General features: G+C 28.4%; 7 protein-coding genes and 1 long non-coding RNA gene across 8 annotated transcripts in view; 1 reads left to right on the forward strand and 7 right to left on the reverse strand.

Moving 5' to 3' along the window:
* Positions 1 to 442: 442 nt before the first annotated feature.
* Positions 443 to 2,622, reverse strand: LOC132916880 (uncharacterized). The gene is made up of 8 exons (XM_060977299.1): positions 2,220 to 2,622; positions 1,985 to 2,126; positions 1,700 to 1,908; positions 1,479 to 1,625; positions 1,170 to 1,405; positions 893 to 1,078; positions 645 to 807; positions 443 to 579 (listed from the first exon to the last, which is right to left on the reverse strand). Exons 1-8 carry the CDS (start codon positions 2,373 to 2,375, stop codon positions 544 to 546), a joined length of 1,275 nt encoding a protein of 424 aa, XP_060833282.1. The 5' UTR covers positions 2,376 to 2,622; the 3' UTR covers positions 443 to 543.
* A 389-nt stretch (positions 2,623 to 3,011) lies between these two features.
* Positions 3,012 to 5,260, forward strand: LOC132916879 (Golgi reassembly-stacking protein 2). Its single transcript, XM_060977298.1, has 7 exons — positions 3,012 to 3,241; positions 3,502 to 3,582; positions 3,677 to 3,880; positions 3,958 to 4,175; positions 4,256 to 4,340; positions 4,415 to 4,715; positions 4,781 to 5,260. The coding sequence occupies exons 1-7, from the start codon at positions 3,179 to 3,181 to the stop codon at positions 5,143 to 5,145; spliced, it is 1,317 nt and encodes a 438-aa protein (XP_060833281.1). The 5' UTR covers positions 3,012 to 3,178; the 3' UTR covers positions 5,146 to 5,260.
* Positions 5,261 to 5,751: 491 nt separating this feature from the next.
* Positions 5,752 to 6,523, reverse strand: LOC132904464 (NADH dehydrogenase [ubiquinone] 1 beta subcomplex subunit 11, mitochondrial). The gene has a single exon (XM_060955003.1). It carries the CDS (start codon positions 6,336 to 6,338, stop codon positions 5,901 to 5,903), a length of 438 nt encoding a protein of 145 aa, XP_060810986.1. The 5' UTR covers positions 6,339 to 6,523; the 3' UTR covers positions 5,752 to 5,900.
* A 291-nt stretch (positions 6,524 to 6,814) lies between these two features.
* Positions 6,815 to 8,690, reverse strand: LOC132916859 (uncharacterized). Its single transcript, XM_060977239.1, has 5 exons — positions 8,345 to 8,690; positions 8,160 to 8,281; positions 7,961 to 8,082; positions 7,775 to 7,851; positions 6,815 to 7,009 (listed from the first exon to the last, which is right to left on the reverse strand). The coding sequence occupies exons 1-5, from the start codon at positions 8,469 to 8,471 to the stop codon at positions 6,852 to 6,854; spliced, it is 606 nt and encodes a 201-aa protein (XP_060833222.1). The 5' UTR covers positions 8,472 to 8,690; the 3' UTR covers positions 6,815 to 6,851.
* A 2,730-nt stretch (positions 8,691 to 11,420) lies between these two features.
* On the reverse strand, positions 11,421 to 16,896 carry LOC132916858 (putative uncharacterized protein DDB_G0272516). Its single transcript, XM_060977238.1, has 7 exons — positions 16,641 to 16,896; positions 13,396 to 13,568; positions 13,193 to 13,269; positions 13,011 to 13,109; positions 12,822 to 12,905; positions 12,064 to 12,292; positions 11,421 to 11,975 (listed from the first exon to the last, which is right to left on the reverse strand). Exons 1-7 carry the CDS (start codon positions 16,641 to 16,643, stop codon positions 11,708 to 11,710), a joined length of 933 nt encoding a protein of 310 aa, XP_060833221.1. The 5' UTR covers positions 16,644 to 16,896; the 3' UTR covers positions 11,421 to 11,707.
* Positions 14,745 to 15,469, reverse strand: LOC132916860 (uncharacterized). Its single transcript, XR_009660219.1, has 2 exons — positions 15,172 to 15,469; positions 14,745 to 15,096 (listed from the first exon to the last, which is right to left on the reverse strand). It is a non-coding gene; the product is annotated as an uncharacterized LOC132916860 (long non-coding RNA).
* A 1,866-nt stretch (positions 16,897 to 18,762) lies between the features above and the next one.
* LOC132916861 (histone chaperone asf1) lies at positions 18,763 to 20,683 on the reverse strand. Its single transcript, XM_060977241.1, has 3 exons — positions 20,350 to 20,683; positions 19,964 to 20,079; positions 18,763 to 19,824 (listed from the first exon to the last, which is right to left on the reverse strand). The coding sequence occupies exons 1-3, from the start codon at positions 20,456 to 20,458 to the stop codon at positions 19,453 to 19,455; spliced, it is 597 nt and encodes a 198-aa protein (XP_060833224.1). The 5' UTR covers positions 20,459 to 20,683; the 3' UTR covers positions 18,763 to 19,452.
* A 2,168-nt stretch (positions 20,684 to 22,851) lies between these two features.
* LOC132916873 (uncharacterized) overlaps positions 22,852 to 25,204 on the reverse strand; it is a 122,133-nt gene continuing 119,780 nt past the window's right edge. Inside the window, exon 5 of the mRNA XM_060977282.1 lies at positions 22,852 to 25,027. The gene's annotated coding sequence lies outside the window, so the exon portion shown is untranslated. The remainder of the gene's footprint in view (positions 25,028 to 25,204) is intronic.

Below are 25,204 nucleotides of genomic sequence, written 5' to 3' on the forward strand. Positions count from 1 at the left end.
AAACTATTTTAAATGTAAAGCCATGAGAATTGAGATATTTTTCAACTTATGAATTTTATAGATATAATGATGGGTTTTGTACATTGAATTTAAAATCAAGTATGTAACTTGTTCCATATATATACACATAATTCAATTTTATTATAAGCGTAAATAAAATAAAGATTTATTCTTTATTTATCTTTTTACGAGTATTATGACTTGTAGAAAATCTACTTGTAATTATCAAACTTATCGCCATAAATTTATTGAAATTACTACTTGGCAATACATGCAATAAAACTATTAAAATAAGCTAATAGAAAAAATCGAAGTATTTATATTAATTCTTGTATTAAAGCTGTATTGTTGTATTTTATATATTTATTCACATTAATTATTCTTTAGCACTTATTAAATGACGCAATAAAAATAATATTTAGATAAATAAATACGCAATAAATTATACAGAAATGCTGTTAATATATGTAATTAAATGAAATAAGATACACTGTGTTTTTAAATATATATTCCCTGATACATTTACAAAATATAACACGATTGTTATTCAATTGTCCACGTTTTCCATAAAGATTTTTCCTAATAATGCAAAAAAATTAATTATATATATATTGTATAATATGTGACATTCTAATAAAACTTACTCTCGAAATTTCATTGTTGTATAAATCTTGGTAATTTTTTAAAAGTCCTGCAGTTTCATCTTCCATTTTCTTTATCATATTCTGAATCTTTTTTAGCTTTAAACAATCTTCATTGTGTTGAATTTGTGCTTTTTCTAAATTTTCTTTACATAACTTCTTATTACTGTAATTAAAAATCTTTTTTAGATCCAGGCAAACAAAGTAATCCTTTATTTAAAATAGCATAGAAAATTTTAATTCTAAACCACCTTAATAATTGAGTATTTAGATTACGTAAAGGAGAGAGACGTTCATCACACTGTGCTTGAAGTTCGTTTATTTCATCTTCTTTATCATGATCCTTTTGAACTACTAATCTTTTCTCAGATTCTGCAACATCCGTTCTGAGAGTATCAACTTGTTTCTTTATAGTATCCTCTTGTACTTTTATTTTTCTAAAAATAGAAAATAGAAAACAGCTGAGAGTGCAATAAATTAATACTTAAGAAATCCTTAATCAAGATTAAAGAAAATTTATTTAATCACTTTAATCTATCGTGCATATCTCGAACTTCAGTGAACTTTTCCAATAGTTCTTGGGTAAAAGCCAATTCATTTTTTTGTTGTTCGATCAAACATTTTTTATCCTGGAATGCTGTCTGTATTGTTTCACGTTCCTTGACTTTAGCACTTAGCTGTTGTTCTAATTCACTTAAACGCTTTTGATATCCTTCAGGAGATTTTACAATTTCTGATTGCAATTCTGTTATTGTTTTATTTGACTATAATTATATATTGTAATCATTATGTAATATAATACATACAAATAATTTCAATTTTCAGATGTTAATTTACCTTTAATGCTTGTGCTTTGTAAGTTCCACAAAGTTCCACAGTTTTTTGCTTTTCTTCTTCTGCAGCTGTTATCTTTGCCGCTAATTCAATTTGTTTTTTATTATTCTTCTCACGTTTAGACTGTAGATTTTCAATTTCAGCAATAAACTAGATAAGAATAGATCAATATGATATAAATAACTCATAATATAAATACAAACTGAATTTACCAATAATAGTACCTTTTCCTTTATTGATAGTTGTTTTGCTATATGCAATGCCTTGTCATTTATAGCTTGCAATATTTCATTTTTCTTTTCTACCATATCGTGTAAGATCTTTGCCCGGTTCTGAATTTCCATAACTTTATCTTCTATATCTGATTCTTTATTAGTTGCGTACAATATGAAATTTGCAAGGAATTTTGCTTGTTTCCGTACTCTTTTTGATCCTGAATAATACAATCATTTTTAATCAAAGTGACAAATATTATTTATAACATTTTTAAGTTTATAATTAAATACTACCTGGACTAGTAATATCTGTAATACACAGATCTTTTAAATATATTCTATCACAAATTTGAACCATAACAATATGCAAATTTATGAGTGCAATTATAGTAAAATCTTCACAGTATGACATTATGTCCCGTTGTTCTATTGTTGGCTATGGCAAAATTAAATTTTGTGTATTGTACTTTGTATTGTATTTTTTGTATAATTGTATTTGTATTTGAATAATAAATAATATATTTCTTACATTATCAATTGCATTAACATCAATATGAAACCTTCTTAGAAATGTGTCAATTAGGTTTACAATAAATTCTTCTGTCGGATTTTTTAAATCATTTATGCTTGACGGAAGATTAGCTTCAGTTAAAATACTATGAATCTTTTCTATATCTAAATCCATGTTTCGTATTCAAAGATTTTACAATATGAATTGTTCTCAGTTTACCTTTATGAGACAGTTACAGATAGTTTAATTTCAAACGTGTTCGAATTTATTTATAACGCATGCGCAAATGATGTCTAACTATTCCTTATAGCGAGTTTTCAATTGAAATTTTCATATCAATCTCCTAATATCTACTTGTACTTATTAAATATATAAGTTCATAAATTAACATATATCAAATTAAGATCTATAACTAATTTTCTATAAAATTTTTAAAAATGCGTCTTTCATATTTTAGAAAATGAATTTATTTAAAATACTATACATATATATATTATATTATGTGTAATACTCAAAAATAAATTTATATTATTATTTGCTATGATTTATACATGAAGAGAAATATTGGACAAAATTTAAGTCCTATTAACAAATTAAATGTCATTACAAAATTCAATAATATATTTCAATGTACATATCTATAAAATTATAACGATAATATTATAGGATTGTTATGAGTTCATTAAATTAGCCAAGTTAACTAATTTAGTCACAATTTATTTACAATCAGTAAACATCAGTAAACTTCTTTTTTTATAAGATAAATGACATATATGTATATTGTTAAATTGGTAACACTGAATCGTAAGCATATAACATAGCAGAACCTACATATGATAGGCTACGTCACCAACGAATTTGTACATAGATTTTGTGTTACATATTTTTCTACTTCCGTTACTAATTCTCAGACAACAATCATTTTAATGCTTTGTATTCTTTTAAACCAAGTGACTTAAGAAGTTTCCTCTTTAAAAATGGGATCTTCTCATAGTATCGAAATACCAGGAGGCGGCACAGAAGGTTACCATATATTGAGGGTAAGAACATTTGTTGAAATAGTGTAGTTTATTTTATATATTCATACTTTTTTTATTTGCCAAAATAAATCTTAATCTAACTTTCAGTAATTTTGATATGTATTATAAATTTACTATAGTTTAAGAAAAGATTTATTAAGTAATTTCATCACATATTAGATTATCTAAAAATTGAAAGTTTCAAGTTATTTTTCAATAAATGTAGCTATCTTTTTGTTAGATATTTAGTAAATTTCATTCGAACATCATGACTGAAATAGGTACAGGAAGGTTCTCCTGGTCAGAAAGCTGGACTGGAAGCATTCTTTGACTTTATTGTAGCTATTGGAAATACACGCTTGGTATGTGTTCCATGATACCTATTGATACTTTATATCAATAGAATTTATTAAATTTATATAAAGTTTAAATTAAAAGAATAATTTATTCTTACAGAATCAAGATAATGATACGTTAAAGGAGCTTCTCAAAAATGGTGTAGATAAAAAACTAACAATTACAGTATATAGCAGTAAAACACAATCTGTAAGACAAACTGTTGTAGTACCTAGTCTCACATGGGGTGGACAGGGTCTCCTTGGTGTTAGTGTAAGGTTTTGTTCTTTTGAAGGTTCCAATGAAAATGTTTGGCATATTCTTGTAAGTATAATCATAATTAAGTCAGAAAAAGTTAAAAAGTATATAAGAAGACAACTTTTTTGAATTATGTTTTGTAGGAAGTACATCCATCTTCTCCAGCTGAATTAGCAGGTCTACGTCCATTCACAGATTATATTATTGGTGCTGATTCAGTTTTACACGAGTCTGAGGATATATTTACTTTAATAGAAGCACATGAATCACGACCTTTGAAATTGTACATATATAACACAGAAGATGATTCTTGTAGAGAAGTTACAATTACACCCAATCATACTTGGGGTGGAGAAGGAAGGTAAATTTGTTAACCTAACATTAGTATTTCAAAATATTACTGTAATTCATATCTTACGAATATTTTTTACACTTTTATAGTTTGGGTTGTGGAATTGGTTATGGATATCTGCACAGAATACCCATTAGAAACATTCAAGAACATAAATCAAATAATTTGTATACAGTATGTACCAATTTGAAATGTCACAAGAAATTTATCAAAGTATTGTAACTAAGTTATATTTCTTCCTTTTGTAGTCTCGTGTTAAAACTACTAATCCAAATCCAGTTACATCAAGCATTGCTCACACAGAAGAAAGTAATGTGATTAACATACCACCAGGTTTCTCTATTCCGCCGAATTACATGTCAGCGCAAGAAAATGTTACAAAATCCGAAGTTGAAACTACTTCTACTACAATGGTGCAAAATATATACACATCGAGTGTACAAACATATACTATGCCTCAATTGAATCCTGCTGCTATTGGAGGATCTACTACTACTATTTCTGTGTCTCATGTTATGCCTAATCAAACTGTTGTAAATACGACATGTAGTAAGTATCCATAAATTACTATTAACTTTCAAATAAGTAAATATAATGACATTATTTCTATTCAGATAATGATCCTATCATGCCATCGTCACATCAAAATACAATGCCGAATATACCTGGTATGCCAACTACTCCACCTTTGCCAACTTTTACTACTAATGCGACAGTTTTAAACGAAGCAACTGGTGTTGTTGGTATGCCGAAAGATTTCACAACTGTACAGAGTGATATATCACCATCAGTACAGTTTGATGTGCCTCAATCTCACGTAGTAACGACGCCTATATCGTTACCTGGGATGCCACCTATTACCGTTAGTGCAAGTCTACCACAGAATTCTTCTTTCTATCCATCTGTTCTCCAGCAAAATGAATTGACTGGTGTTAGTACAGCTCCTACATTTACGGTGCCACCAACAACAACGCAGTAACGATTATATTATTTCTAATGAAAAAAGATATCTGTTTTATAATAAAGTAAATATTGAAGAATAAAAGTAAAATAAAGAGCGTAATGTATCTATTACGAATACATGTATTACTATACTTTATGCATTTATACTTTATTATTTGTTTAAACGTAATGTATACAAATTTTCAGATATGCAGGGATAAATTATGTAATTCTGTACATAGATAAGGAATATTAACTACTTAAACTAAAGTCAAATTAAAACATTTCAAAAAGTATTAAATCTTGACATATTACTTGATCTGTTTCTTCTTATATTTTGTTGTTGATACTTATGTATAACGATAAATATTATTTTTTAATCACTAAACTTTATATATATGTAATGTATGTGCAAACTAAAAGTTTGAATTTGTTATTAAATAAAGGAATAAAACATTTACATATTAATGAAATGGATTTTATTTAAGATTCAGAAATTAATAGTGATTTAAATTTTAGCAATTATTTTTAACAATGTTGGAAGCACAATAAATGCAAATATATCTTTTTCAAAATACAAATTGTGTGTCTGCTAATAAATATTAAATTTGGAAAACACTCATAGAGCAAAATCAAAACTATCATTTTGAATAAGAATCATTTATTAAATATTGTACAGATTGATCTTATATCAACCTTTATTGTATAAATATCAGAATAACAGATTTTACTTTAATAACTAAAACTGCTAGTGTTTTTTTTAGAATTTTTTCTCCACAATTTTGATATTGTTTAAATAATTATTTCAACATCAACTAATTCCTCTTCACTTGGGAGCTTGATTTTTGATGGATCTATTAGATTTGGATCAATTGGTAGTAAACCATGTTCTTCTCTGTAACGAAGTTGCAAATATGCTTCTCGTTGAGCCCAATCTTTCAGCAATGGGTCTGGTGCATAACCAATTATAAGAGCACCAAACACCAAACATACAGATACAGATATAAAGAATGTTACATGCATGGCTTGTCTATCAGCTTTCTCATCGTCGTTATAAAATCCATAACTAGCCCATGTTTTTTTTACCTCATACGTACTCTCGTTTTCAGAATTTTTAGTTGATACATCACTTCGGTATATTCTTTTATATATATTATTTTCTTTCGGCTTTAGAAACGTCAATCCGCTCTTAATTCCTTGAGAACGAATGAATCGTAGTAGAATTGACATCCTTCTTTAATGACAACTTATTTTTTCTAACAAAATACCGTTCTTCTATGTATTCGTTAGTTTATTATGAGGTAGTTACCAATATGTTGTAACAATTTCAGAAACCAAAATTAGATACTCGCATACGTGTATCTACAAGACGACGACCAACTTTAATGGTTAGAAATTGCTAATACAAATTACGTGAATGACCTAACCTGACACTCAGAGGAACATGTAATACGGCGCCTTGATTTTAAATTTGAAAAAGGTAATCATCAATTTGATGATTACGGCTTGAAGTGGGTAGATTTTGTAAATAAATCAGAAAAGTATTAATATGCGAAAAGAATATAATAAACTATGACAAATATTCAGGATTATATTTAAAATTAAAAATAATATTAGCTTCACACATATTTACTTTGTAGATTTTCAAATCTAGTAACTTATCATGCTTTTACTTTTGAAGGAATATTTTTACATTGGTGATAAAATTTATGGAATAGAAATTTATTTCAATTCATGATACAATTATTTATTTTGTACAGTATTTTCCTTATCATATATGTTTTTATGCTCGTTATGGATAACAGATTGATATATCTCTTGCCATAAAAGATTATTCAAATCTTTTGTATTTTCTTCATTGGAATAAGAAAAGTGATGGATATACACCCCTTTATATATATCTAATATTATTATTAAGGATATAGTTTTATATATATGATACATCAGTAAAAACTATCATCTGAAATAAGTCGTTATCTATTGACTTTATCAAAAAATCTTTAAAGTGAAATTTATTATATTTCAGGAGTCTGACCAGAAGATTACATTTTGATTTCCCAATAGTTTATATTATCTGAGATATTAAGGTGACTTTGGCATAACATTTAATCGATCCAGCTAAACATTTTCTATAAGTTTAGCAGATATTTTAACTTTAATTTGTCAAATTTAATGTATGAAGCAAAAATAAATAATAATGAATAATGCGAAATAGTACTCTTATGTTTACATTGTCTTTGTCTTTTATACATTAAATTTTACAAATTAAAGTTAGAATATCTGCTCAACTAATATTTTTTCGACATAAATAGATTAATACTTTTTTTTTATAGAAAATGCCGAAATAGATCGATTACTGTGTTTAAAACTATATGATCCCATTTAAAAAAAATGGATACCATCTTCATATAACCTCTACCTGACCATCACCAAAATACTAATTATACCAGATTATGTCCTTTAAAACCACTCACTTCTTGTCTGAACCATTTTTTCATACAATAAAAAACTATATACATATATAATTAATGCAAAACTATCCATTGTATGAATCCAACACACACACACACACACACGCGCGCGCGCGCGCGTGTGTGTGTGTGTGTGTGTGTGTGAAATGCCAAATTTAGTTTAAATTACAGGAATTTTATAAGTTAAAAGGATACTTCCTGCAATATTCTCTTTAAGCTTTCCAAAATCCCATCGTATTCCAGTTAATTCTCTATACAATGCATATTTTCTTCTGTAATTACAAAGAAGGAACAAAAAAACAAAATCTTATTAGTATTAAGGTATAATACAAGTATGAATGAGCATAATAAAATATTAATAAATTATAATCAGATGCAAACCTTCCTTGATCTAATAATTCTTGATCCTGTATGTTTCGTTTACATGTTTTAAGTTTATTTCTTTGCAATTCCAATTGTTGACATTCTTCTAAAAATTTATTTTTCTCTGCATCCAACTCTGTCTTTAAAAAGTATTAAATTTTTATTTCTGCTGTATTATTTTATAACAATGTAATATACAAAAATAACAAACAATTACTATATGGTCTAAGTGCTTAGATAAAACATGATTTTTATATTCCAATGTTTGTTTTTCAGACTGAAGGGTATCCCTCATAGAAGTTATTTTTGATGTTAAATCTGTGATCTTTATTCCATCTTCTGAAAAAGAAAATACCTTTATTTGAACACAAAAAGTACGATACAAATAATGTAATAAATTACCGCTAAAGTCTTGATTTCGTTTATTTTTTATATGATCGATTAACTTGATCTGATTCTGCAGTAAATCCTTAACTTGTAAATCCGAAATTTTTATATGATTTTCCTTAAGCGTCATTATTTCATTCATTATTACATTTACATTAATGTCACTGTTAAAACATTCAGTAAAAATGAGAAAACTATAAACACAAATTTATAATGTCAGTTATCTTCAGTTACAAAATTTGAAACGTCACTATGTATTACTGCCAATAATACTATCAAAATATCCCAAAGTCGCCTCAAAGCGAGTTAGGGATTTTAATCAATGAGCCACGATCACGCTGCGATGAAACAAAATTACGATTAAAAAAATAGATAAGATTATATACAGGGTGTATAATTTTAATTAATCCATGCAAATATCTCCTAAACTGTACATTCGGAAAAGTATTTCAAGTAATATTTGTGCTCTTTCAAGGAAAATATCTTATGATGAAGATGTTCTCGAGATGTTAAGGAGTCTTTGTTTTTTCTTTTTTTTTTAATGGAACTATATGTCTTCATTTAGCCATGTTTATAGACCATGGGTCGAATTTATTGACCTATAAAATGTTGGTTTTTAAAAGTCATTCGATTTTATTCATTCCCATGTAAAATTTATCTTTGTCAAATATGTATAGAATTTGTTCTCTGTGTCTTATATTTGAAAGGGCAGCTTTGTACATCGATGCAATGAGCTATTCTCTTCATAAACGACAGTTCTCCACCTTCTGAAAAGTTGCAGAACTAATTTGTTGGCAGGCATTCCTTATGTGAATCTCTACATAAAATTTTTAGGAGTGGTTAGTTCCTTTCAATAAACTTGTTCCCTTGTGAAACCTTACAAGGAAAGATCTAAAGGGGTTTGATTTGGAGATCTTGATGAGAAAAGAATTTTACTTCTTTTTCCAGAAAACATTTTATTCAGAGTTATACAAACTCGGCGGTCATTATGTATAGGAGCACCATCATATTAAAACCATATCCTGGTAGCGTATGGAACGTTTTCAAGAGGATTTTGTAATTTGTTAATTAAGAAAGTATTGTATCGGGCTTCAGTTAATATTCCATTAAATAATTTAAATTCACTAAGTGACTTTTCACTATACCGTACCGTATATTCAACGATCATTGGTGTCGACAATCAACCGATCTCTGCCAGTGTGGAGTTTCATCGAACCAGTAATTATTGCTATATCTATTCAATAGTCCGCTATTCTTGAACGTGGTTTCATCAGATGTGTAACATGTAACACGCCCTGATTGGTTTTTACAATATTTGCCGACTGATATGAGAGTTATGTGCTGATATGAGAATTTAAAGAAATTACTGTGAGTACTGCTTCTGTCATGAGTGCTGTCTACAACGTTATCGTTGCAAATTTCCTCCCCTAACTGGTGATCAGGAAATCTTTCTCGACGCAACCATGCATTTGCCCTATAATCTTTGTCAACGATTTCGCTAGGCGTATAATCACACATCGCAAACTAAATTATTATCGAAATGAAGGATGTGTGATGCTACAATAATACTAATCCCTTCGAAGCAAATACTGTGAAATAGTAATTCTAGTAATGCGAGACGCACCACTTGTGTGAGTGACGCGTCATGTTTACGACTGAATAGTACGACGAGGAAAATGTTCTAGTCGTATGTAAAGCAGGTTTAGAACAGCTGTAAATGGCTTTGGATAAACTTTAAAAATTAATGTTTTATAAGTCAATAAATTCGTCTCGAAGTGGGCTACAAACCTGGTTAAATGAAAATATAGAGTTGCATTTAAAAAAAATAAAGATCACCTTGACATCCTGAAACACCTCTGGTTAGATAAACCTGATGGTCATCATAGAACATTCCCTCGAAACAGAATAAATTTTATTAATAATGTGAAGTTTAGGAGATACTTATGTAGATGGGTTAAAATGAGAAATGCTTTATATAAAATGTTTATATACAAAAAATTTTATATTTTTTAATTAATTTTTTAATTAGTTAAAAGAAAATATTTGTTTAACTTCATTAGAGAATTTTTAGTATTAAAATCAAAATTTCCTTTTTATATCAAATCTTCATTTAATGACATATATGCTAGTCATTTATAACAATAAATGTCTTACTATAATAAAAGTGTACTAAACATTAGTGATTATATTTAAAATTTAGATGTAGTTTATTTATGATATTGTAACTTATAATGGCACATAAAAAGAAAATATCATGTAAAATAAAGTACAATGTAGGGATACCTAATTATATAGGTATATATCATTACATTGTACTTTACTTTACATGATATTTCAATAACACCTATATTGTCTAAATGTATAATGTGTATTATGTTCTTGAAACATAATATGTTCATAGATATTTTTGTCTCAAAGAAATTTTGCTCTTTTAAAAATCAGTTACGTCTAAATCACATAAAGAATTTCTTTTTCAATTATTACTCAAATATAATTTCTCGAAACATTAACACATTATAAATACTGTAGGTTGACAAAAATTATTTACGAACTTAGTACTTTTTTGTCTAACATTTGCGTCCATTATATGTCGCAAGATATTGAGCAGTTTATAAATGTCAAAATAGCTTATTGTTATATAATTATCATGCATATTAATTATAAAAGTGAGTAAAAATCTCAACGTTCTTGCGTGTTATTATAAGAAAATATCAAGAACTCATTATATAATACTTAAAAATATTCATATAAAACGTTCTTAAGTAGTGATAAACCTCAAATTGGAATAATTTATAATCATAAATAACGTTTATTCGTTTGCTTTGTTTCAAACGTTTTTATCTACTGAATTTAGAAGTTAAATCTTACTGTTAAATTGTAAATCAATAAAATTGAAAGTGTACATCTTACAAAAGTAACAAAAGAGAAAGAAAGATAAAATATTAGTGGCCATAATGTTGATATGATTCATATTATGTGAAGAATGTAAATTCATTTTAAGTTCAGATAGAAAAAAGGCGAAATTTTACTTTGTAAGCATTTTGAATTGTGTTTAAAGAACAGAGATAAAATTATAATTTTCGATATAATATATGTAATTAAATAACAAATTTTAGTAGTTAGCTATGTGTTGACTAGAACTGACCTTCTTTTAACTAATAATCTTAAAATTCAATTATCGTTTTCTCAAGTGTGAACTGCATATCACTAAAATATTATGGCCCATATAATGAATATATAACAAGATAAGTTTTATATATACGTTTGCATATTAAAATGTAATCTTTTATCATTTATCTAATTTTTAACGTCAAGATATTATGATACTTCATTCGTAAAAGGCACTTGCTTAACATATTTAATCACAATTTTTTGAGATCAACAATCGTCATTCAATAGATTCACATTCATAGATATTTTTTGAGAAATCAAAATGTTTGATATCCGTATATTCTCTCTATTATTTTGAGTATTACTTGATTCTGATGTTGAACCATTATTATTATTGTTATTATTATTTTCTTGAGTCGAGTCGTTAGATGAAGAAGGATTATTTGCTTGAACTAAAATTGTGTTCAAACTATTATCCGCTTGTTCGATTTCATATCCTGCTAAATTTCCATTTGTAACTTCATATGCTAGTTGCCTATAAAAACATGATTATGGTTATGGTAAACATGATTATGATTAAAAAACAAAAATGTTCTGTTCTGAAATACTAAATATCTACTTACTCTGGCATCAAATTATTAGATCGATTATCGGTTGGTTCAGACACAGGATGTTGTTGTCCTATTGCATCTACGTTGTCATTACTCATATCATATTCATAATTAGAATTCGTATGAACCCAACTTGGAGGTACGAAACCTACTGCACGCACAAGATCATTCTTATCCTTCAAAATTTTATTATTGTTGAATGGTACAGGAGATAACTCTTTTTTGCATCTAATGAAAGGACCTGTAAAATATTAAATTATGAAGGAATTATATTAAACATCATATTAACATTTTCGATGTAATATACATAATTCTATACATATTATTACCGCGTTGAACAGCCCGCAGTTAATTCAGCGTTCAAGTAGGTAGGTATACTGTAATGAAATAATTGTGTTTTTCGTATAAAAAAATTAACCGTTTTTATTCACGGTTAGTAACTTCAAACATATAAGAAAATGTTAAAAATTAAGACAAAGAAGCTACAATCTACAGTGCTCGTGTATCTTTGTTTACAATTTAGTGTGTTTGTAAGAAGTATTCATTTTAATAGAAATATCGATTGCAGAAAAGAATACGTAAAACAAAGTAGCTTTGAACGAACAAATGAATAAGATTATAGAATAAGCTTCTAATCTACCCACTTATTAGTAGCAAATAATCGCCGCATCTTCGTGTTATTTAAAATGGATTTTTCTTTAGTGCTGCACTAATTAATATGAGTATGTACTTTAGTACAAACGGTGTTTGTAACAATCTGTATTACTCACTATTTTCCAATGGCGGGGCAGTCGGTTCCATTACGCCAAGTTCATCGCGCGGTTTTACCATATTTCTTTGCCGCTTTGATCTTCCTAGAAAACATTTTATACAATTGCATTTTGAAATTTATTTTCCAAATAATTTTATGTATTATATGTTTTTAACATATTTGTAAATATTTAGGATCTGTTACTTACGTCTTTTGAAAAGTAATATACCAAAAACAGCTATTATACTAAATAGGAATGTTCCAATCACTGAGTAGATAATCACAGTGTTGTCCAGTTTTACTACTTCTGTATAAAACAAAGGAAGATTAGTACACAAAAATTATGATACCAAATACAATTTTCATCGAGTCAATTTTTCCTTTACTTACCAGGTATATCTTGTTGAGCGTTAGTTTTTCTACAAAATAATGCCATTTCTCCTGTACCAAGTTTTTCGGCGATATAGCTGCAATTATATCATGTTAATAAATATAATCAAATAAATCGTAATCATGTATGAATATTTGGCAAGAAAATTAAAAAATGAACCACAGAAAAAGATAAATGAATAGTAAAATATATATATATATACCCAGTCAGGCAGGGGCCGCATTGAGAGGGATCTCGTGATTTTTTTTCATGATTTTCCAGTCTATTATACCTGTTACATTGGGTATAATCGACACACCGTTCCGATACATGATAGCAGTATTGTTTATCGGAACAGTCACCATCATCACGACAAAATCTTTCCTCTATCGTAGCCTACAAAAAAATTGATTTTCAAAATTTTATATCTATATTATTAGGTCGTCCGAAAAATTTCTTTCATTTTATAAGGAAATAATAGACGCACAATATTTTTTGTTTTATATTAGTTTATTAAATTATGCATGAACATAATAATAAAAATATAACGAAATAGATCATACCTAATTCAATAAAATAATATAAAACAAAAATTGTTGTTCATTTATTATCATCTTATGAAACAAAAAAAAACTTTTCGGACAACCTAATAGTTATAATATCAATTATATTTCAAAAGATATTACTTTGAAAAATAAAGTTATTATTGTAGTAGACACAAAATTTAACTACAATATTTTGTATAAGGAGTCTTATAAGAAATTAACTATCTTTCTAACAAAAGCATTTTATATTAATAAATTTGCAATTACCTATAACAGATCGATTCATTTACACGCTACTTCCATTATTTTTCTATAGAGCATCATTTATTCTGGCAAGAAAATATTGTACACAAATTTAAAAATCTTAAAACGACAATGTAATTATGTTCTTTTTGTATAAGTTTTCATGCAAACGTTCCAAATTGATAATCTATGTGGAATTATTAATTGTTATCAATTACCAAAATATATGAATTTAGTACGAAACAATTACATTAAAAAATCAGGGTGATTCTCAATTTTTTTGTATGTTACTCTTATAAACCGAGTGTGGAACGCACGGCACTTCCGGTTTAATAAAGACCAAGGACTCTGGACGATTTCTTACGACTTACGACCTACATTTCGATTTCAAACCTCTCTCAAAGAATTATTCTTCTAAATTTTGATTTGCTCAAATATTAACTAATACAAATAGGTAATACAAATTCACGATTACGATTAATTTTATATAACAATATAATAAAAACAAATAGAATAAAACAAATATCTGTTTTTTCTGTATTATGTATCATGTATATATTAATTCCTTTACTATATTACGTAATTTTATAAATGTTTATCTTTAAAAACTCAATAATAATTTATTGAAACATTTTTAACTTTAAATTTAATGAAGTTCGATAAACAATAAACATATAAACATGCGTCAAAAAATATGAAATAAATTTGTATTTTCTGAAATAAAGATCATATTATCACTATTTTTCTATGATGTATTTTTTCTATAGAAAGAAGAAAAATTAGATTGTATCGTTCGAAATATAATTTTATTAATACACCATAATCCTTTGAAAACTTCAGAAATAAATATTAAAAAGAATTATATCTTCGTTTACAAAAAGGAAGAATAGTGTACAATTTTGTTAATATTTTCGATTAATTGAATAAAAACATATAGGAGGGTTATTCTGTAGTCTTGATCTGTCATTCAACCGCCATCTTGTTAATGAGTAACCGCCATCTAATAGTTCACCATACAACCCAAAATGGTGGTTAGCTAAAACCTGTATATAATGATTTGACTATGATATAAACTTACATGAACATGAATGTATGAACAGTTATTATTGCCACTTCTAAATATCTACAGCAATTTCCTGCATAAAGTGTAAAAGTGTAGAAATTATGTAATACAAACAATTTTTAGCATTTTTTATAAGCACAACTTTTACATTATTGTTGTAAATTAAATTTTCTAAAATTTAACACTGAAATTTATTCCACTTGTAATATACTTGCTAAAGTACGTGTCACATGTTGTTAGATATCGTAAGAAATACTAATCGTGCGTGTATCAAATTACGGTATTTATAATATAATAAGGGTAATAAGAATAGTACACGTCATATTTGATAATACCCCTTCCCTTGATAAATAATCTTCTTGGACTATATATATGTTACGCTAAATTCATAATAAAATTATGTATTATGTCATAAATTACTTTAAAATTAACATCACATTATATATATGTATGTCAACTGACAAATTTTAAGTTCAATAACAACGTGTAAATATTTAAAATCGATAAAATAAAAAAAATCGTTTGATGAATTTAAAAATATTTTAACGGAAGATTGAAATTTCATTGAGTCACACATTCAATTTTCCGTAAACAAAACAAAAAGCACTCTTATCTGTCAACCGATATCGTATGATTTCGCTATATGAAAAATCTATCGTTGCAATTTGTAATAACTTATAATCAAAAAGAACAGAAGGATGTTATGCAATTGAAAATTATTAATATAGAATACCAGAAAGCTCAATATTAGAATTGCCCCCTTTATTTCTTTCCGATATCTTATTTCTATGATGGTCGCAGAGATTCCCGGCCGAAAAAAAAAAGTGGTGGTTGAGTGAGTCATCGTGGCGCGTTGATGTGGTACTGAGAATTGTGGAACATATTCCGGTTCTAGCAACAAGATCAGTGCGATTTCGTCACGATACTACGCATTATTAAAATTTCGTTATATTTCTCATTTATTTTACTTTGTCATTAAACTTTATTTTAGCAAAAGTAAACAAAATTGAGCGCTTGTTATCAGTAACAATTGCCGCGTTCTTCATTGGCACAATAAAAACAGGTCTGTCTACAAAGGAATACGATCGTTCATGAAATCGAACGTAATTTACAGATTTAAAAGAAATATATTAGGAATAATCAAATCCAGAAAAGATGATGAAATCATAACTTGGAGTTACGAAAATTTGTAAAAATCTTAAATCTAACTTTTAGTGTTATTCTTGATAGTGAATAAATAGAACAATCTAGAACAGGTAGAGGGACATTTAACCACACCGGTGGCACATTTCATTCTCCCCATTATCATGTGCATATCATTATCGCTATCCCTGCATGTTTGCAAACGGACTTTGTAAGTATGAAATATGTAACATACACGCACCATTATTGACATGTAATGCATCTCAAACTTGATTGTAGCACCAATTGAACAACCCGGATATATTTATACCAATGTATCATGCGTTGTATTGTAACGATATGTGAGCATGTTATAACCTGTTGATTTAGGTCATCTGATTCACCCGTGATTGGAAATTGTGATAGGTAAGAAAATTGGAAAATTAGAAAATTCTGATGTTACTGTATTACAGTTTTTTTTTTTTTTTTACTTACCATTGGAAGATATAATGTGGACGTATAAAGGTTGAAGATATGAGTTATTTTTGGGGATGTACTCGTATATGAGTAAGATTCTTCCGTAGAATGTTGACAGGTTCATTCGTGCGCACAACTTCGCACGTAGAGACACTTGCACTGTTGGGAATCCACCTGCAATCTGTCGTTGTCGTCGGCAGAACCGGCGTATACTGAACGTGTTCAAACCTGCTCGCAACAAGGCAGGTAGTGGGGATGGTTGCCAGTAATGTAATAATACTATACCGGTCCCTCGCCTCTCACAAACAATGGAACACTTTCGTTATGTACATATTTCGTTATGTATATGCTTAATTCGCTAGTTCGGGATAGAGTATATTTCTAAAAAATAACTGCGAATAAGTTTGATTTTTAACTTAAAGTTAGAGTATATTTGTTGTTTTGTATATTATAAATAATATGAAGATATTTATATTTCTTAATGTTAAATTTGATTGATAATTATATTTTTAAAATTGTATTTTCTAAAGACAAAATTCTTTATAAAATATAAAAATTAAGTATTCTCCTTATTCAGTTGTTTGAATTGAAGTTGTACTCATATTATTATCGATACGTGTGGCTTCGTTCTCAACAAAATTTTCAATTGCAGTTTGTTTGCAGAAATATGGTCGTAGAGTTACCATACTTTAATACTTAAAGTTTAAGCGATACAACAATTACATTTTACAAAATTTGAAGTATGTTACAAATATCAAATATTAAATATACATCGTACTATTAATCTATAAACGAATAAATATATAAATATCTAGTTATTTTGTATGCCTTCTTATTCAAATTCAAATTAACCTCGCAAATAATTATAGGAAGGATAATTAATGTATTATATTAAATCTTCTATTATATTAAATTTTGTATTATATTGACTTTTAAATTGTAATTGATGTATTATATTAAATATAAAAATTCCTTTCGCGTAAAGAATATGAAATGTGATTTGTCACGTTTTTCTCCTTAAATGCAAATGTTATATTACTTATCAACGTTACTGTCTCAATAGCTTCTACAATATGATCATATAAAGAGATTTGGATACTCATAATCCGTTAATCTGTAATTTGGCTTTGTGCGTTCAGAAAGGTAGATTACGTGACTATTCTTTTCATGAATGTTTAATAGATTCTCTTTTTTGCCTCATAAAAAGATTTCTAATTGCGTCATAAGGATAATTGGACCGTAATATGATACAGCGACACAAAACAAAAATAAAAAAAGACCAAAATAAAAAAGTGTTAAATTAAAAAGGCGAATTCTATTAAAATAATTGTATGTAAATATGTTTTAACACACTATGAGGAATTTTTTCTTCTTTTTTGCATAAAACATTTTTAATTCTAAAAAAAAATACTTTTTTAATATAAACTTGTCAGGTTAGGCCCTCTGAATGTATGCTACTCTTGTTGTGAGATATTTAAATTTCTTTGATAATATTATAAAATGCACCTTGATATTATACATTATAAATTAACGAATTGAATAAATTAACGAATATATACAAATAAGTAAAAAATAATTGATGCAAAACACAAGTTTTTAATGTGCAATACATTAAGAATTTTTCTTGTTTATTACTCGATGTATTGTGTAGATTGATACTACTTTTTTAAATTACATTTACTAATTAATAATTATTGATAACTGAATTGTTCAAAATTTACTACAAGGTTGATACTAATTATGTAAATCCAGAAAAGTGATCCATTTTGCTTTTGAAACAACATGCGTGAAAGTGAGGGGGTAAATAGTTTCAGTAACGTACATATTGCAATATCATGGATTCCTGTTCATGGCTACTTTTATATCATAATTATGAATTAGAAAAAGTCGAAAATATGAAATTTATATCAATTATAATTGTGCGTATCAGGAATAAAGTTAAATTTGAGTTTGAAATCGATTAGAAGAAACTTTCTACTGTTTATATGACGGTTTTTGATTGTTAAATTTCAAAATGCTTTAAAGACTGCATAATACATTACTAGATTTATCATTACATCATAGTTAATGTTATTTTACTTCTACGGGTCTTTAGACCTAGATAACTAGAGAAGATGGAATATTTAAAAACAATGTATAATGAAGTAAAAAACATAATGTGTATTTCTCATTTTAGTATATATGTATATACACTGATGAAATGGGAACAGCCTTAATTCTATTAATTTATGATATAATAAGCCATAATACTTAAAGTATTAAACACAAAAATTCCAAACATTTCTAGAATATCATCATACAATCAGCTTTAAATTACCATTATTAAGTATTAATGTTTAAACAGTTCCAGAATATTTTTCATTGTATTAACGACCATGATGTTAGTTTGAAGCATATTCTTCTTCCATATTCTGTTATTAAAAAGTATTTCAATATAGTGTTTTTCTTAATAAACGTATCGTTTATAATCTCTATTAGAAATTTATTTTTTCGTGATCAATAAAGTTACTTTTTTTCAATGATATATAGTAAGTAATCCAAGCTTTTTTCCAAAAGACAAACAATTATATATAAGTATCCAACAATAAACCATTTCATTTCTATACAAAGTTAAAATAATCTTATTATTGTGCAATTTTCTTTGAACATATGAGCTTTCTTAGTAAAGCAAAATCAATTAGCATGTACCACATAAAAGGCTATCATTTTCTTATAATGTTTTTCTTTTGAGGTATCCAAATATATGAACCGTTCGAATCTTCTTTCCAGGTACTACTTCATCATATTATGGTCTGTGCTAGCTTATGTATTATTGGCAGTTAACGGACATTCACATCACTTCCATACTATTGTGTGTATTTTCTGTAAAACCCAATGTAGATGTTGGTGCATCCTGTGATGTCTCTTCTAATGATTGTGCATCCATGCCTTCTGGTACATTGTTTGTTGCCGTACTTGCTCCATCATCCCAGTTTATTTTGAATCTAGTAACACGTGGTTTATCCCCTAAGATATTTCTTTGTACTTTATCAAACTGAGGCTGTGGTGGTGGATTTTCTCTAAGTTCTGCGTCTGTGTACTCATTATTTATAAAATAACCAACACGTACAAATTCATGTCCCCTATATGAACAAGTTAACAAAACAACTGTGACTCCTAGAGCATCATTTACTGGAATTCTACTGACATCAGGGGGATCAGCCTAAAATAAGCAGTAAATATTGAATTTATAGAAAAAACCACTGCTATATACATGCATTAATTATATATTTAACAAAAGATTTTTAACAGGAACTCATAGCTATCATTTCATACTTAGTTAGACAATATTGTTAATGTACCTGAAAAATGAACATATGCCTTCCTTCAGGAATTGGCCCAACATAAATTGTGTCTAAAACCTGGTCGAATTCTTCAGATTCTGCACTTCCAACATAGATCATTTTCCACTCTAAATCTGCAACACCACCATCATTATAACACATTCTACTACTTATTACAAACAAATCATTTAATATGAATTTTAAAAGAAACTATACTGAAATTGAAGGTAAAAAAATGCGTCAGAGAAAGTTTCATTAATTTGTCCTTGGAGAGCTTGGTATTAAATTATTGAAACTAACCTAGCATAAGCACCAAAAATATTTGGATACTTCTTCATTTTGAATAACACCGACATCAATTTGTAAATGTATTTTGTAAAAGAAGATAATATACAAAAATGTACCTTCTTTTAGTTCTTCGATACATTCAAAAGTAACTTCGAACTGAAATGGATTGAGGAACGGTGAAGGATTATCGAGAACGGCTACATTTGCTAACTGAACTTTGGCCATCGTTGACTTCGTTTAACCAATAATTTCACCAAAACACTGACAATTTTACAATAACGAGTTTAAGGGACTGTTCGCCAGATTTTGTTCTTTGTACTGTATTAGACAACTAATCTCTTGATAAGCGTAGGATCTCGAATTAAAGTATAAACAATTTCATCCCAACACACTGCTTGCTTTGGCGGCAAACGAACCAAAGAACGTTTCCGGTGTTTCGGGAACTACCGAAACTTTGTACAATATAGCGTAGGTACATCTTGCACTAACATAAATTTAAATATCTTGTCTTTTAAGTCAGCATACAATTTGAGAAATACGTATATGAAAAATTCATTATTAATTTTATATGTACTTTAAGGATTGTTTAATGTAACTATCATGGTACTTGTTCATTACGTATCTTTGAAATTCTATTCTTTAATGTTAGCATACTGTAATTACATTTTGCATGAACGTAAGATGATTTGTATGGGATACATTGACGTTTAAAAATAGAGAAAATTGTAAAAAGAAATGCCTTTAATAATACAAATTTTGCTTGTTTTAACTTAAATCTGTACATTTGTAAGATATTGTCCTTAAGGATTATTTACAATATAGAGATATGTAATTGGTGCAATGGTAAATTTTTCAAATCCAATCACAGAAGGTAATAAATATTTTGGACGAATTATAAAAAAGATAACTTTCTATCTTCGAAGGATTAAGATGTGTTACAGATTTTAGTTGAACGAAATCTATCGAAATTTATCGAATATATCGTTAAATTTAAAATTAAATAATTGGATAAGCATAGACATGATACTAGATAGATCTAACATTCATTGCAATTTTCTGTCTGAGAGCTCACAAAATCCATTGCCAGTTTCAAATCATTTTCAATGTTACCGATTCAATATGGAATACCTCATTGTCTGTGCTAATATTTTTATGATATTTATAACCAAATTTATATTCATATGTCTTATAATTATCTTATAATTATGTTATCTATAATTTCAAAATTTCCTTAATTTACTTTCAGATCATTTGTGATCAATCCAAAAATGTAATGTTTCTGTTGTTTTTAATTTAAAGATAGTATTTTAAATTTCGCTGGTATTTTGAACTATCCATGATAGAAGAACTTACATTATTCCCAGCCAATAATGGTAGAAACCATCCTTTAACAGCTGATAATTTTATCAGCTTCGGTAGTTTAGTTGAATGTAATTTTTATAATTATTTTAAATTCTAAAGGCTACATAAAGACTACAAATAAGAGATCTAATTTATAGTAATATTATTGTAGAGGAATTAGGTTTGATCATACGTCGATATAAAAATTTTTATTAGATAAATCTTTCGCTCAGTATTTCTACTTTTTGTCGATAGATGGCTATCTATACGCAATTCGTTCTATAATTCTTCCCACTCCATTAAATGCTTTTTCACCAAAACATCAAACACTTAATTTATATGTATATCAATATCTTCAATCATATAATATTGATATCTAATATTAAATGTGTAAGATATCGTACCATATAACTATATCATTTAGTTAAGTACATTTTCATTTTTTTAACTAGATTCGTAGGTCCAATTTAAATCTACAATCTTTATCTCAATAAATACGATACAAGTATACTACTTTCGAATATTAATTTTGGAGTAGTTTTATATAGAAAAATTTAGAATTCTTACAAAACATTGATCCAATTTCTTTTATGTTTGACATATGTTTGTCATACGTTATCATATTCAAAGAATAATTATTCTTCACTTTTTTTTTATGGAAATAAAATTAATCTCCGAAACAACCAGAGTTTTTACATATAAGGTTTATTAAATATTTTTTATGTACATTATTCCTGACATACTTGCGTTATCTATACAGAATTGCTTTTACATCGCGACATAGGTCGGCAAACAACTCATTTTCAAATATTTTCCTTTTCTCCATTTTCATTAAATGACGAATTTATAAACAAGCAACATCGAAAAAAACGCTCTAAACTGCATTTACTATTCGTTGCGAGTAGCACCGTTTGATTCATAATTAGGTCATGACAATTAACTTAATTTGCACTGGCATTAAGAAAATTAAGATTTTATGCTTAACGATTATTTCACGACGCAAAGTACAGTATACGCAATAATAATGCGAAACGTTCAAACAACGCGAAAATATGGGACAAAACTAAGATCCAAAATAGTTTCAAAGAATCTTATAGATTAAACAAATTTTTCTGTAAAACAATGGCAAGAATTTATTACATGTCCGACCATTTAAATTTATTATATCTTCGTGTTTTTTTTAAGAAAAGTAAAAAGGTAAAAAAAATAGATAATTATTCTGTGCAACGATTAATATCAACATAATCGTAGATAATTAGGAGAAACATAATAAGGTGTTTCGCAAAAAAGCTTTTATTTACATTTGTTCCTCTTTCTTTAGCGCTATGTTTTTTCCTTTAATCTAAAATTGCAATAAAATTCCACAAAATCGCATTCACACTGATCAACATCTTGCTGTGGAATGTTTCACATAATAAATACAGCTTTCGACATAAATTAAAAACGAGTCTTGCATTTACAACTGAGAATTATGAGGGGGTGGAGATTAGGTACGTGTGTGTGTAGTGAACATGTAGACGTGTATGATCGTGTGTACATGAGTACCCGAGGGCTGGCGCTTGTGTTAATGTCTGTTTACATGTGAATCTCGGTGCGTGTCGGATAGAATCTGCACAGATTCTATCGCAACGAATTTATATCTACTCACGACGAGCCCGTATACCTTATTTACAATGTCCATATAAACATATACACTGCGCTGACCGCTTATTTAACCTATTACCAATATTACGAAGTGAAGAATGTAGAAAGTACTGTTTTGTACCGTAGGTTCAATGCGAAAGAAACTCGTACATACATACATAGAATGTATAAAGGAGATGACTTAAAAAAAGAGAAAAAAATAAGGAAAAGAAAGAAAATAAAACAAATGAGTCAAAAAGTAAATTAAGAAATTACTAGAAAGAAGAAAAGGAAAAATTAAGAAATGAGGAAGGAAAAGGTGGAAGAAACGGAAGAAATATGCTGGCCTGTGCGCGAAGTTCAATCCTTCGTGTGTGGTGTCTCCGACGCGGAGAGGAAACATCGTTACATCGTGCTTGTCGCTCGACATTGAATTCGTTTAACAGAAATCGCTGATATCCGTCTCTACGAGCGCAGTAGCATCTACCGGCTACATCGACGTAACTTAATATGTAACAGGGAATTCTTAATCCAACCCTTAACTGCTAAATCAATCTTACAATTGGACTGAGTGATAAATTATTATCGACTGTACAACGCCGTTAGTCTTTTTTTTTTCTTTACTTCTTTTTAACTTCATCATCATATCTTCTTTTTTTTGTTCTCAACTTTATTTTCTTTTTTTTTTTTTACTTTTTACTTTGCTTTCTTTCAACTTGACAACGAAAACAAAAAAGAATGTACATTTTTCTACTTCCTCGGAATTACTTCTTTTTCGCAGAACTACTACAAACCTTCCGAGTCTCATTTCGTTTTTTTCGTTCATTTTATTTGGACCACGTGAATAAGTTTTCACTTTTTTATTGTTTAACATATCTTTTTCGCTTTCACTCTTCATTATAAAATATACTTCCTCTCGATATCGCAGAAGCCGTGAATTACGTGCAGGCGGGATCTCGAGGAAGAATACACGCGTATCGGTCGAACAGGTGATAAAAATGGTGTGTCAAGCACTTGAAATTTGTACAAACGCACGGTTCATTTTCGCTGGTGAAAATTTAACGGGCCGGAAAAAATTCGACTTCTTTCTGGAAATAACTCGTGTCGTTAAAACAAATTATTCTGTGAGTTTTGCAAATGACGAGAGGTAAAAAAGTTATATAGTGAGAAAAATAAATTACTAGATGGCGTGTCTGTGGTTTACCCACGGGGCTTCGCCACGATAGCTTTCTTCACCGAATCACGTGTTACACCGATACGTTTCCACAGCCGAGTTTTTCTCGCTACTAGAAGAAGGTAAAACGAAAGAAAGCTTGCCTCCTATAAGTTTCCATTCTTTTCGATTACGATATACGATCGTTCATTTGAATCACATGAACCTTAATAAGTACCAAGTGCCTAATGTAAGGTCAACGTTCGAGATACCCTGAACACTACCCATATTAACAGGTAGAGGAAAGAAACTCCAATTACCGAGAGTTTCACGTATACATTTTTCCTTTTATATTTTTGTTAATCTTCGTTATATTTTTTCTTCTCCGCCTCTCGATCGAGAACCCCGAAATAAATATTACGGATACCATGAACAGCGAAGATTCGTCGGCTCGGACGCAGACGCGAAGCGGGAGAATGCGAATGGCGAGTTTTCATATTTTTTTTCCATTTTTCGCTTTAAGGTTTTGTTTATACACAAGGACGTATCTTACATAGAGTTAAAGGTAAAATTAGTTTCTTCGAAGTTGTTTAGACCATTAGTCGCCAGAGAGGGAGCCACGGAACATATTCTTATTCCTTATACAATCTTCGTTGACGATCTCCTCTGACCATAATCTGCAACAGAAAGAGTGTAAGGAACAATCGTGAGAATATTGTAAAATGTCGCATTTTTTTCTCGTTCTATACGCTCGTAATTTTAAATCTCCCGAAAGGAAATTGCTGCTTATCCCTCGTTATCATTAAAAACTATATATAGAATCTCTTAAAAGAGCGGTTCGTATAGTCCGGAAA

Source organism: Bombus pascuorum, chromosome 2 (assembly GCF_905332965.1).
Source record: "Bombus pascuorum chromosome 2, iyBomPasc1.1, whole genome shotgun sequence".
Taxonomy (NCBI): Eukaryota; Metazoa; Arthropoda; class Insecta; order Hymenoptera; family Apidae; genus Bombus; species Bombus pascuorum.

Excerpts from the sequence above, each read along its gene's own strand:
- LOC132916880 (XM_060977299.1), bottom strand. The coding sequence starts at position 2,375 with ATGGATTTAGATATAGAAAAGATTCATAGTATTTTAACTGAAGCTAAT. Across the intron at positions 1,406-1,478 it reads ACAAAGCACAAGCATTAAAG|TCAAATAAAACAATAACAGA; the intron begins GTAAATTAACAT and ends ATATAATTATAG. Across the intron at positions 808-892 it reads CTAAATACTCAATTATTAAG|TAATAAGAAGTTATGTAAAG; the intron begins GTGGTTTAGAAT and ends TTTTAATTACAG.
- LOC132916879 (XM_060977298.1), top strand. The coding sequence starts at position 3,179 with ATGGGATCTTCTCATAGTATCGAAATACCAGGAGGCGGCACAGAAGGT. Across the intron at positions 4,176-4,255 it reads ACTTGGGGTGGAGAAGGAAG|TTTGGGTTGTGGAATTGGTT; the intron begins GTAAATTTGTTA and ends ACACTTTTATAG. Across the intron at positions 4,716-4,780 it reads TGTTGTAAATACGACATGTA|ATAATGATCCTATCATGCCA; the intron begins GTAAGTATCCAT and ends ATTTCTATTCAG.
- LOC132904464 (XM_060955003.1), bottom strand. The coding sequence starts at position 6,338 with ATGTCAATTCTACTACGATTCATTCGTTCTCAAGGAATTAAGAGCGGA.
- LOC132916859 (XM_060977239.1), bottom strand. The coding sequence starts at position 8,471 with ATGAATGAAATAATGACGCTTAAGGAAAATCATATAAAAATTTCGGAT. Across the intron at positions 7,852-7,960 it reads GAATTATTAGATCAAGGAAG|AAGAAAATATGCATTGTATA; the intron begins GTTTGCATCTGA and ends TTGTAATTACAG. Across the intron at positions 7,010-7,774 it reads TAAAGAGAATATTGCAGGAA|ATATATATAAAGGGGTGTAT; the intron begins GTATCCTTTTAA and ends TAATAATATTAG.
- LOC132916858 (XM_060977238.1), bottom strand. Across the intron at positions 13,270-13,395 it reads TGCGGCCCCTGCCTGACTGG|CTATATCGCCGAAAAACTTG; the intron begins GTATATATATAT and ends ATATAATTGCAG. Across the intron at positions 13,110-13,192 it reads CGCTCAACAAGATATACCTG|AAGTAGTAAAACTGGACAAC; the intron begins GTAAGTAAAGGA and ends TGTTTTATACAG.
- LOC132916861 (XM_060977241.1), bottom strand. The coding sequence starts at position 20,458 with ATGGCCAAAGTTCAGTTAGCAAATGTAGCCGTTCTCGATAATCCTTCA. Across the intron at positions 20,080-20,349 it reads TATCGAAGAACTAAAAGAAG|ATTTAGAGTGGAAAATGATC; the intron begins GTACATTTTTGT and ends GTGGTGTTGCAG. Across the intron at positions 19,825-19,963 it reads GGCATATGTTCATTTTTCAG|GCTGATCCCCCTGATGTCAG; the intron begins GTACATTAACAA and ends TGCTTATTTTAG.